The 12,185-nt window shown below is 39.5% G+C and overlaps 1 protein-coding gene across 2 annotated transcripts in view; it reads left to right on the forward strand.

Annotated features, from left to right (window-relative positions):
- Positions 1-10,871, forward strand: part of LOC135098009 (von Willebrand factor A domain-containing protein 5A-like) — an 11,705-nt gene extending 834 nt beyond the window's left edge. The window contains exons 2-5 of one of the 2 annotated variants that reach the window (XM_064000190.1): positions 1,689-1,902; positions 2,270-2,396; positions 9,071-9,215; positions 10,581-10,871. In XM_064000190.1, coding sequence (XP_063856260.1) covers positions 1,806-1,902; positions 2,270-2,396; positions 9,071-9,212 — 366 coding nt within the window. In that variant the 5' untranslated portion in view covers positions 1,689-1,805 and the 3' untranslated portion in view covers positions 9,213-9,215; positions 10,581-10,871. Of the gene's footprint in view, positions 1-1,688; positions 1,903-2,269; positions 2,477-9,070; positions 9,216-10,580 lie in introns of those variants that run through there. The other variant, XM_064000191.1, reaches the window with a different exon arrangement.
- The last annotated feature ends 1,314 nt before the right edge of the window (positions 10,872-12,185 follow it).

Consider the following 12,185-nt stretch of genomic DNA (forward strand, 5'->3'; position numbering starts at 1 on the left):
CCATCCATCCCATAATGATGTATTCTTTTTTTACTCTTACCAAACTCCATTACTTTACATTTACTTTAAGTGAATTCCATTTGCCAAGATTTACTCCATCTATTTATCTTATTTAAATTGTCTTGCAGTACCATACAGTCATTTGCATTTTCTACCATTCTCATCAGCTTAGCATCATTTGCAAATAAGTCCATATAGCTGTCTATCTCTTCATTTATGTCATTTACATATATCACAAACATTATTGGTCCCAACATTGATCCCTGTGGGACACCACTAGTTACTTTCAGCTAGGATGAATTCTGGTTTTGTATTACAGTTCTCATCTCTCTATCATCCAGATAATCCTTCATCCACTCCAGCAGTCATCCTCCAATTTTTCCATATTTTTAAATTTTTTTTTTATCTTCCATAGCAATCTTTGGTGTGGTACTTTGTCAAAAGCCCTCTTCAAGTCTAAGTAGACACCATCACTAGTCTGTCTCTCTTGCGCAATATCAACTGCCTTTGACTAAAAGGACAATAAGTTCATGGAGCATGATCTTCCCCGCCTAAATCCAAATTGACAATTTACCAAAACTTTATCTCTTTCCAAGTGTTCCATCAATCTTTCCTTTATTGTTCTTTCGCATTCTTTTACTACACCACTAGTAAATGACACTGGTCTATAATTTGGTGGGTTTTCTTTATTTCCCCCTTTGAATATTGGTGTAATATTTGCTCTCTTCCAATCTTTTGGTACCCTTCCCTGCAACAATGATGTCACCACCATACTGTGAATTTTATCAGCCAGTTGATCTCTACATTCTTTCAATATCCAGTTTGATACTCCATCTGGACCAGATGCTTTATTTATTTCAAGGTCCTCAATCATCATAAGTATTTCATATAACTGACTGGTACTGTACTAAGCGTATTCCTCACCAAATTATCCCTTCCAGCATCAAACTCCCCTTCCACAGTAAATACTGATCTGTAACTTTTGCCCATAATCTCCGCCATGTCCTGTGCATCCTCATAGATTTTTCCTTCATCTTTCAGTTTTGATACACCTCTCTTCTTGATCCTCCCATTAATATGTCTAAAGAACAGCTTGGGTTCATTTATTCACTTTTCTATTATATCTCTTTGATTGTATTTTCTCTCCATTCTTATTATTTCAACATACTTGTTTCTAGCATCAATATATTCCTTCCATCTGCTCTCAGTTTTCCTTTTTTTCCATCTATTCCAACCATTTAACTTACAATTTCTAGCCTTTTTGCATTTTGTATTGAACTATTCCTTACCTTTTCTACATCTTTCTCCTCTAGGTACAAATTTCTCTACAGCAGTATTATATATCCTTATAAATTCATCCTATTTTTCCTGAACAACTTCTGCATGTTCAAAGTCTTTCCAGTCCACGATAACAAAGTACTTTCTTAATTTTTTTCAGTGTGTGTGTGTGTGTGTGTGTGTGTGTGTGTGTGTGTGTGTGTGTGTGTGTGTGTGTGTGTGTGTGTTTGTGTGTGTTGTAATTCCTTCTCTACGTCCATAAACCTTTTAGGTCTTGTTTTCTTTCTTCTGTCCATGAAAATAACATCAGCTGATCCAGCATTGCAACCTAACCCAACTGATGCCCTGACCTATTGCAGCATAACCTAACCTAACCCATGCCCCAACCTAATCTCCTGTCCATGCCGCAGGTGAGCCAGGACGGAGGGTTCAGCTGCGACCACGGCTGGAGCATGCTGGTGTACTACAGGAGTGCCTAACGGCCCCACCTGTTGCGGGAGACCGGTGAACGCTCTGCCACTGGGATCATGAAGGATGACCTGCTCATGCTGAACCTCTTCCCAGAGGTGCCCACCAACACCTACTCCAGCAGGAATGAGATTATCTTTGTCATCGACCGCTCAGGTGAGGTGGAGGCAGGTGGGGCAGCTGGACAAGGTCAGTATGACCCAAGAACTGATATGATGGGATGCTGGAAGGCTTGTCAGTGCAGGACTAAGCAGATATGATGCCTTTCATAGCTTTTTAAACAGGCTGTGAGGGAGTTACTGGGGTTTTGAAGGATGTTTCCATGTTTCCAGTAATAGTTCAACAATAACTCCTTACTGTGACTCCTAAGCAGGATGTGAGGGAAGTTACTGGGATTTTCAAGGGTCCAACTCAGCAAGGTTGTACTAAGCTAACGTAAATTAACCCCAAAATTAGTTCGACTCAGTGAGTTTGTACTGTAGTTGTGCAGTGCTAACCTAACCTAAACTGACCTCACCAACAGGAAGCATGCATGGGGAAAAGATAGAGAGTGCCCGGGCAACACTTCTTCTGTTCCTGAAGAGTCTGCCTCTGGGTTGCCTCTTCAACATTGTCAGCTTCGGCTCATCCTTCTCAGTGCTCTTCAAGAAGTGAGTGGTCCAGACTGGGTTAGGATAAGTGAGAGGTCATTCTTCCTCTTCCTCCTATATTTATCTTGTCTCATCTTTCTCATCTTCTATCTTTTAATTTACTTCCATTCCTCCTCCTCCTCCACCTCCTCCTCATAGCTGCAAGCGCCGGTTTGTAAAAGTCTCACTCGTGACCAAGACTCTAGGCAAGCGATTGGTCTTTGTGGCATTTTCAAGACCCAGTGTTGGAGGCATCTAACACAGCAGTATCTGATTTCCATGCATAAACTTTTCATTTGCTCAATTTATGGTCACATCTTTTCTGAAACTTCAAAAGCGCTCTGATTAATGAGTCATGCCTTCTCTTCTCAGTCAATGCGAAGCCTGTCGTGGCAGGTTTGCCCCTCAGTATTTCCGGAATTCTTCTGCCTGCAGGTTGTGTCACCTCCAGAGTAAGATAGAGAGACTCAACGAGAAATACGAGGAGAAGTGCAAGCAGTATGAGGACGTCGTGCAACAGCTTGAAGCACTAAAAGAGTTCGTTGTCTCTAATACAGGTTGCACCTCCACAGATGTTGTTCCTGCCATCCCTGACAGACCTGCCTCCTCCACTCCAGGGGCTCCTGCCCGCCCACATGCTGTGCTTGCAGAGTCGCCATTCACTTTAGTCAGTAATCGTGCCACCACCACTAATGTTAAGAAATCTTTGCCCATCTCAACACACAACGGGTACCAGATCCTAGCTGAAGAAAAGGAAGATGCACAAGAGACGAGACTGGTCGGAGACTCAATAGTCAGAGGTCAGCTCTCTGAGTTCTGTGGCAGGGCTCGTAGGACACGTAAGCGTCTATGCATGCCTGGTGGACGCTTAGACGACATCACGGCAGCATGCGACGAGGCAGCCTGCGGATCTAATAATAATACCCTCTTTATTACTCACGCAGGTACAAATGATGTCGAAAACACTAGGTCTGAAGAGCTCATGGAAAAGTTCAAGAGGATGATACAGCGCTAAATCCAATAACATTATTGTTTCAGGTATCCTCCCCCGGACCAGGGCACCAGCTGCCTTCTACAACAGAGCCTTCAGCACTAACAGCCGTCTTTGTTCTCTCTGCGCAGAGGAAGATGTAGACTTTGTTAATCTTTGGGACAACTTTTACAATAAACCTTCTCTGTTTCAGCCGGATGGTTTACACCTGAATGGAATTGGAGCAGCACGACTTGGCAGACTCCTTAGTAATAAAGTTTCTATTTTCAGACCAAAAAAAGACCAGCAAGATCGTGTAGCTCCAGACTCTTAGTAGACTCCTCGCACAACCCAACCTCCATGTGCAACACTATAAAAGCTTGCCTAATCAACGCTCGCAGCCTTAGAAATAAATTTTCAGATTTAGAAACCCTGGCAGCTGTAGAAAACTATCACATTATTGGTATTACTGAATCTTGGCTGAACTCTGCAAACAGAGACTTTCTTGCGGAATACAACTTGCCAGGCTATGAAATGTTCAGCAGTGAAAGAAAAGACAGGATAGGAGGCGGTGTATTGCTGTATGTGAAAGCCAGTCTTCAGCCAACCATACTAAAAACTGAAAAGATTAACAATATAGATTCAGTCTTCTTGCATTTAAGAGTACGTTCTAAGAAAACTGCTATAGGTCTTATTTATAGGCCTCCGGTTCACAATGTTTACTCTGATAAGAATTTACAAGATCAAATTACTGAAATAAGTAACACTTTTGATAGTCATCTGTGGAGACTTCAATCTACCTGTTAACTCATGGGGAAATCCACTTAACTCTCACTCTGGTCACGACTTGTATAATAATTTATTAGAATGTTCCCTAAAGCAACACGTTCAAGGACCCACACGAGGTGACAACATATTAGATCTTGTTCTTTCAACAAACGATGACTTAATATCTAACGTTAATATTGGTCCTGAATTTAGTACGGGTGACCACAAGATTGTCTCTTTTAACATCAGCCTTCAAGCATATAAGGACATTGTTAGCAACGAAAAAGTTTTCATTTATAAAAAAGGAGACTACGAGAGACTCAGGTCAATTCTTTCTGTCGCAGATTGGAACGCTGAACTTGGCGAAAGTAACATTGAAGAATCATGGGCGAAATTTAAGTAGCTACTTTTTATAAAATGGTGTGAAGACATGTATCCCTATGCGTAAAAAACGTCCATGCAAGAGAAACAAACCTAAATGGTGGACAAACAACACTGAGTCACAACTACTGCAGAAAAATCGTGCCTACAGTAAATATTTGTTCTCTCAGAATGAGGCCGATAAACTAGAATATGACAGACTCCGACGCGAATCAAAAAAGCTCATTAGACAGAGTAAGAAAAATCTAGAAATGTATATTGCAAGCATTGCTAAATCCAGTCCCAAAGAATTTTACGGTTACGTTCGAAATAAAAAAGTCATTACATCTCACATTAATCAAATTACACTAGATAACGGTAATTTTGTCACCGAAGAAACTCAGATCGCGGACACACTGAATGATTATTTTGCTTCAATTTTTACAGAGGAAAATATTCATACAATCCCCGAACCACTCCTTATGCTCCACAACATAACCCCTTAATTGTCTGCGTTTTTCATGAAAAAGAAATAATCAATTGATAAAATGAAAACTGACAAAGCCCCCGGCCCAGATGGTATTGCACCACGTGTCCTGAAAGAAACTAGATTTCAAATTTGTAAGCCCCTTTCATTGCTTTTCACCAAATCATTTAAATGCGGTAAGGTTCCCGAGGATTGGAAGTTAGCTTACGTTAAGGCGATAATTCACTTCCAAGTCCAGTTCTGGTCACCCCATTACAAGAAAGATATAGACAAGCTGGAGAGAGTCCAAAGAAGAGTTACCAAGTTGATCCCACGACTGCGGAACAAGCCTTATGAGGAGCGCTTGAGGGAACTCAACTTGTTCAGCTTAGAGAAACGGCGAATGCGAGGAGACTTAACTGAGCTGTTTAAAATGTGTCGGGGCTTTGATAACGTAAATGTGAACAACTATATCATCATTAACAGTTCCAACACCACTAGAAATAATGGTTACAAGATTATAGGTAAGCGTTTCAGATCAGACGAGGCTAAGTATTATTTCTTCAATAGAATTATAAGTGTCTGGAACTCTCATCCAGCATATATTGTCGATAGTAATACAATAGAAACTTTTAAACAAAGGTTGGACAATCACCTCGCAGCAATCCCTCATATAATATACTTTGCGTACTTTTTTTTTTTTTTTAGTTACTGTAGTGAATAGTATAATTTCTCTTTCATCCTTTCCTATCACATCTTAGCCTTTCCTTCTCCCTATGCTCTCTTGTTTTCCTTCCTTTGAACCCTAGTGTCCTCCAGCCTCTAACTCTTAGAATCTGTAGTGGTAGTGGTAGAATAGACACACAGACAGCCTCGTTAGGCCCAGTAGGGCTGTTGCTGTCTGTTCATTCCTTTGTATTCCTTTGTATTCCTCCTCCTCTTGTGCCAATAAAAAAAAAAAAAAAGCCCACTAAAATGCCAGTCCCATAAAAGGGTCCAAAGCGGTAGTCAAAAATTGAAGGATAAGTGTCTTGAAACCTCCCTCTTGAAGGAATTCACGTCATAGGAAGGTGGAAATACAGAAGCAGGCAGGGAGTTCCAGAGTTTACCAGAGAAAGTGATGAATGATTGAGAATACTGGTTAACTCTTGCGTTAGAGAGGTGGACAGAATAGGGATGAGAGAAAGAAGAGTCTTGTGCAACGAGGCCATGGGAAAAGGGGAGGCATGCAGTTAGCAAGATCAGAAGAGCAATTAGCATGAAATTAGCGGTAGAAGACAGCTAGAGATGTAACACTGTGGCGATGAGAGAGGCTGAAGACAGTCAGTTAGAGGAGAGGAGTTGATGAGATGAAAAGCTTTTGATTCCACCCTGTCTAGAAGAGCAGTATGAGTAGAACCTCCCTCAGACATGTGAAACATACCCTATACATGGATGGATAAGGATGGTACAGAGTTAGCAGATAAGGGGGGGGGTGAGAAAAACTGGCGGAGACATCTCAGAACACCTAAATTCTTAGAAGCTGTTTTAGATAAAGATGAGATGTCAAGTTTCCGGTTCAGATTATAAGTAAAGGACAGACCGAGGATATTCAGTGTAGAAGAGGGGGACAGTTGAGTGTCACTGAAAAAGAGGGGATAGTTGTCTGGAAGGTTGTGTCGAGTTGATAGATGAAGGCATGAGTTTTTGAGACATTGAACAATAGTAAGTTTGCTCTCCCCCAATCAGAAATTTTAGAGAGATCCAAAGTCATGCGCTCTGTGGCTTCCCTGCGTGAAAGGTTTACTTCCTGTAGGGAAGTAAAGTCCTCTAGGGTTGGACGTCTATGAAAAGACGTGGAATAAGTGCAGGGTGGTATCATCAGCGTAGGAGTGTTTGGTTTAGATCATTGATGATTAATAGGAAGAGAGTGGGTGACAGGACAGAACCCTGAGGAGCTGCACTGTTAATAAAATTAAAACAGTGACTGTCTACTACAGCAGCAATAGAACAGTCAGAAAGGAAACTCGAGATGAAGCAACAGAGAGAAGGATAGAAGCCATAGGAGGGTAGTTTGGAAATCAAAGCTTTGTGCCAGACTCTATCAAAAGCTTTAGATATGCTTAATTCAACAGCAAAAGTTTCACCAAATTCTCTAAAAGAGGATGACCAAGACTCAGTAAGGAAACCCAGAAGATCACCAGTAGAGCGGCCTTGACGGAATCCATACTGACAATCAGATAGAAGTTGTGAAGTGATAGATGTTTAAGAATCTTCTTGTTGAGGATAGATTCAAAAACTTAAATAGGCAGGAAATTACAGCAATAGGACGGTAGTTTGAGGAATTAGAACGGTCACCCTTTTTAGGAACAGGCTGAATGTAGGCAAACTTCCAGCAAGAAGGAAAGGTAGATGTTGACAGACAGAGTTAAAAGAGTTTGACTAGGCAAGGTGCAAGCACGGAGGCACAGTTTCAGAGAACAATAGGAGGGACCCCATCAGGTCCATAAGCCTTCCGAGGGCATGAAAAACATTATTGCGAAGAATTTCAATAGGTAGCATGAAGTAGTCAGATGGTGGAGGAGAGGGAGGAACAACCCCTGAATCGTCCAAGATAGAGTTTTTAGCAAAGGTTTGAACGAAGAGTTCAGCTTTAGACATAGATGTGATAGCACTAATGCCATCTGGTTGAAATAAAGGAAAGAAAGAAGAAGCAAAGTTATTGGAGATATTTTTAGCTAGATACCAGACATCACAAGGGGAGTTAGATCTTGAAAGTTTTTCACACTTTCTATCAATAAAGGAGTTTTTTCGCTAGTTGAAGAACAGACTTGCCATGGTTCTGAGCAGAAAAAAATAAAGTGCATAAGATTCTGGTGATGGAAGGCTTAAGTATCTTTAGTGGGCCACCTCTCTATCCTGTATAGCACAAGAAGAAGCAGTGTTAAACCAAGCTTTGGAAGGTTTTGATCGAGAAAAAGAGTGAGGAATGTACGCCTCCATGCCAGACACTATCACCTCTGTTATGCGCTCAGCACACAAAGACGGATCTCTGACACGGAAGCAGTAGCCATTCCAAGGAAAATCAGCAAAATACCTCCTCAGGTTCTCCCAACTAGCAGAGACAAAATGCTAGAGGCACCTTCACTTAGGGGGATCCTGAGTAGGGACTGGAGCAATAAGACAAGATACAGATATGAGGTTGTGATCTGAGGAGCCCAACGGAAAAAGTCAAGAATGTTGGGCATATCTCTAAGACAGTCAGGAAGACGAGTAGGGTGTCGCACCAATTGCTCTAGGTCATGGAGGATAGCAAAGTTGAAGGCTAGTTTACCAGTATGGTCAATGAAGGGAGAGGAAAGCCAAAGCTGGTGGTGAACACTAAAGTCTCCAAGTATGGAGATCTCTGAAAAAGGGAAGAGAGTCAGAATGTGCTCCACTTTGGAAGTTAAGTAGTCAAAGAATTTCTTATAGCCAGAGGAGTTAGGTGAGAGGTATACAGCACAGATAAATTTAGTTTGAGAGTGACTGTAGTCGTAGCCAGATGTTGGAAATCTCTGAAGTTTCAGGAGCGTGGGCACGCGAGTAGGATAGAGAAATTAGGAGAGAGCAGAAAAAGGGTTACTGTCAGTTGCCTTAGACACCTTTGTTTCAGTGAGGAAAAGAAGATGAGGTTTCGAAGAGGAGAGGTGGTGTTCTACAGATTGAAAATTAGATCTTAGACCGTGAATATTGCAGAAGTTAATGAAGAAAAAGTTGACGGGGGTGTCAAGACACCTCATAAGAGCAGTCCGACTTGGGGACATTTGAGGTCCCCTCCCCAAATGGGAACTCCGAGGCTGGTGTAGGAGTCGCCATGATAATTTTTAATTTTCGAGTGAAGGGTGTGTGTGTTATTAGGTGCTTGTAGTTTTGTGTGGAGGAAGAGAGTTGTCTTTAAAGGGCAGGCTCTGACTGCCCCCTTGTGTTGTGAGACACAAAGAGAAATGTTTAATGAGGTCACAGCTGGGTTTAATGATAAGTTCACAGCACCCCCTGAATAGTGCTTTAGACCTCACTGGGAGTAATTATTATTTCAGCGGGTGCCTACTGTCTTCTGTATGTGTGTGTGTGTGTGTGCTTACCGTAATCCTTGTGGTGTGACTGTTGCAGGGGGAGTCGTGTGTACTCAGAGGCAACGCTGCGTGAGGCATGCCAGCTGCAGGCCGCGATGAAAGCCGACATGGGGGGCACAGAAATCCTGGCGCCACTCAAGGACATCTATGACAAGCCACCCATACCTGGCTACTCATGACAGGTGGGAAGAGCCAACGGATTTGTTTGTTTTGTTTATTTATGGGGCTTCTCTCTCTCTCTCTCTCTCTCTCTCTCTCTCTCTCTCTCTCTCTCTCTCTCTCTCTCTCTCTCTCTCTCTCTCTCTCTCTCTCTCTCTCTCTCTCTCTCTCTCTCTCTCTCTCTCTCTCTCTCTCTCTCTCTCTCTCTCTCTGTGTGTCAGGTTAGGTGAAGTGAGGTGAGGTGAAGAGTCAGTTTAGGTGAGGTAATAAGAAGAGTTGGATGATACTGAAGTAATATTAACGTCTTCATCTGAGGGTTAGATTAGGTTTAGGTTCACTCGGTTCATTAATCTCCTTGGTGATCCCTTCATTGTGTAGACCATGAGTTGCAAAGGCACTGTACTTTGCCCAGAAATAAACAGTATCTGGAAATGAGTAGGCTGTTTGGTGGTGTGTGTGGCAGGGAGACTGTTCAACATAAGTTCAACATGAGTTCTCCCTTCTATCAGTTTAATGAAAGCTGTGAGGGTTTCCAAGAGTGTGTTCACCACTAGTACTGACTGAACAGAGGTGATGTGAAGGGTGAGGTGGTGTGTGGCAGGGTGGGCTGTTGACAGTTTCACAAGGATTCTACAGTTTAGCGAAAGTTATTGGTATTTTCAAGAACTTGTTCAATTTTTTAATTGATTGAACAAAGAGTTTATACCTTCCACTTACAGTCTTTTATGGAAAATATTGCAGTTTCCAAGTGTTATTTCATGAATATAGTCATTGCCAAACACTGCCATCCCAGCAGTAAAAAGATCATCCTCAAGATTCTGATTAAAATAATCTGTTGCCTGTGAAAAACAGTCATGATGTGAGAACATAGAACACTTCTTACACAATACACAAGGACTGGTGCAGGAAGCCATCTGGCCTACATGTGGCAGTCCCTGTTTGAAGCACACCTGCCTGTTTCCACCTGTCATCCCCATCCATTCATGTGTCTAATCTCCTTTCAAAGCTCCCTAATGACTCAGCACTAACAACCTGATTCTTGAGTCCCTTCCATTCATCCACCATTCTGTTTGAGAACCAATTTCTTCCAGTCCTTTTTTAAGTATAACTTTTTTTTTTTCAAGCTTGAATCCATTATCTCTTATCATCTCCATCCATACATTTATCTCATCTTTTAAAGCTCCCTAATGACTCAGCACTAGCAACCCGATTCCTGTGTCCATTCTGTCCACCCAGCACTGTTTGACAAGGTGCATTTAGAAGTGCTATTCATTAGGTGCGCTATCTCTGTGTGTACTTATTTCCGTGCACCAGTCTTGCATCTTGTTGCTCTTGTGCTGCTCAAACCACAACACTTTTGTAACGTGTCTTTTTCTCTCTCTCCTCAGATTTAAGGTACATGTCGCATTCTTACTCACAGCAGCAGCGTGATTTGTCCGAGAGGGAAAAACAAAGAAAAGAAAATGTGAAAAATGTTAAAAATATATCTTTCAAGAGAAAGAAAAATTAAAAACGTGAAAATGTGAATAAAAGTAAAAAATAAAGAAGAAAAATAAGATATTGTAATACAATTATGTATGTGTGTGAAAACCGTAACGTAAAAAATAAAACAGAAAAAAGGAAATAAAAAAAAATAGTAAAATGATGTATATCAATGGGAAAAACGGAACTTGAAAAGGACAAAAAAAAAAAAGGAAAAAAAAAAATTCAAAATTATTGAAGCATGTGTAAAAAAAAAAATTAATTTGATGAAGAGGATAAATTAGCTTTTTTTCCTGCATAAACTTGAGCCTTGCTTTTCATGCGGCAAGAAAAACAAAGTAAAACAATGGACGTGTTTGTAAAAAAAAAAATGCAAAGAAAAAGAAAAAAAAATGTAACAATTATGGATGGATTCATCCAAGAGAATGAAATTACACGAAGGAAAACGAAAATACGAAGAAATGTCAAAAAGATATGTGAAGAAAATCATTAAATAAAAAAACGCTAAAAAGAAAAAAAAAATAAGAAAAAGAAGAAGAAGAATATTATATAATAAAATTATGTATATAAGTGTGAAAACCGTAGCTTGTTCAAGAGGATGAAATAAAGAAAAGAAAAAAAGAGAATATATGTTCCTGAATATATGTATATAGTTTGTGTAAAAAAAGAAACTTGAAGAATAAAAAAAAAATGAAATAAAAAAATAAACAAAAATAAAAAAAAGTAATTTAAAGAGAATAAGGAAAAAAAAGATAAACAAAAATAAAAAGAAACAGGTGCTAAGATTATGGACGGATGCGTGAAAAACTTACTTGATGAAGAAGATAAATTGTCTTTTTTTTTTTTATCCTGCATGAGTCTGAGCCTTGCCTTTTATGCAGCACCAACATTATTGCGGTGGAAAAATGCGAAATAAAGGAAAAAAAAATTATAGTAAATATTTTATATATATATACTCGTATATATATATATATATATATATATATATATATATATATATATATATATATATATATATATATATATATATATATATATATATATATATATATATATATATATATATATATATATATATATATATAAAGAGGATTAAAAATAAAAGAAAACGAAAGAAAGAAGAAAATAAGCAGTAAAATAACGGATTGATATGTGAAAAAATATAAAGAAAAAAGAAAAATCATGTACCCTAATTAGGGATGTTTGTGAGAAAAGGGTTACTTGTGTGAGACGATGAAATAAAACAAAGAAACAGGAAAACAAAGAAAAGGGGAAACATATGACTTACTGATGAGCAAAAAAACAAACTGAAACGTGAAAAAAATAAATAAAAATAAAAGAGCACAATCTTGCAATACAGTTACGTATGTATATAAGTGTGAAAGTCGTAAGTTGTCCAGAAGGATGACATGAAGAAAAGAAAAAAAAAATAATGTTGTAGAAAAATATGTATATAGTATGTGTGAGTTAATCATGATGAAAAAGAATAAAGGAAAAAAGAATAAAATAAA

This window comes from Scylla paramamosain, unplaced genomic scaffold (assembly GCF_035594125.1).
Source record: "Scylla paramamosain isolate STU-SP2022 unplaced genomic scaffold, ASM3559412v1 Contig40, whole genome shotgun sequence".
Classification (NCBI taxonomy): Eukaryota; Metazoa; Arthropoda; class Malacostraca; order Decapoda; family Portunidae; genus Scylla; species Scylla paramamosain.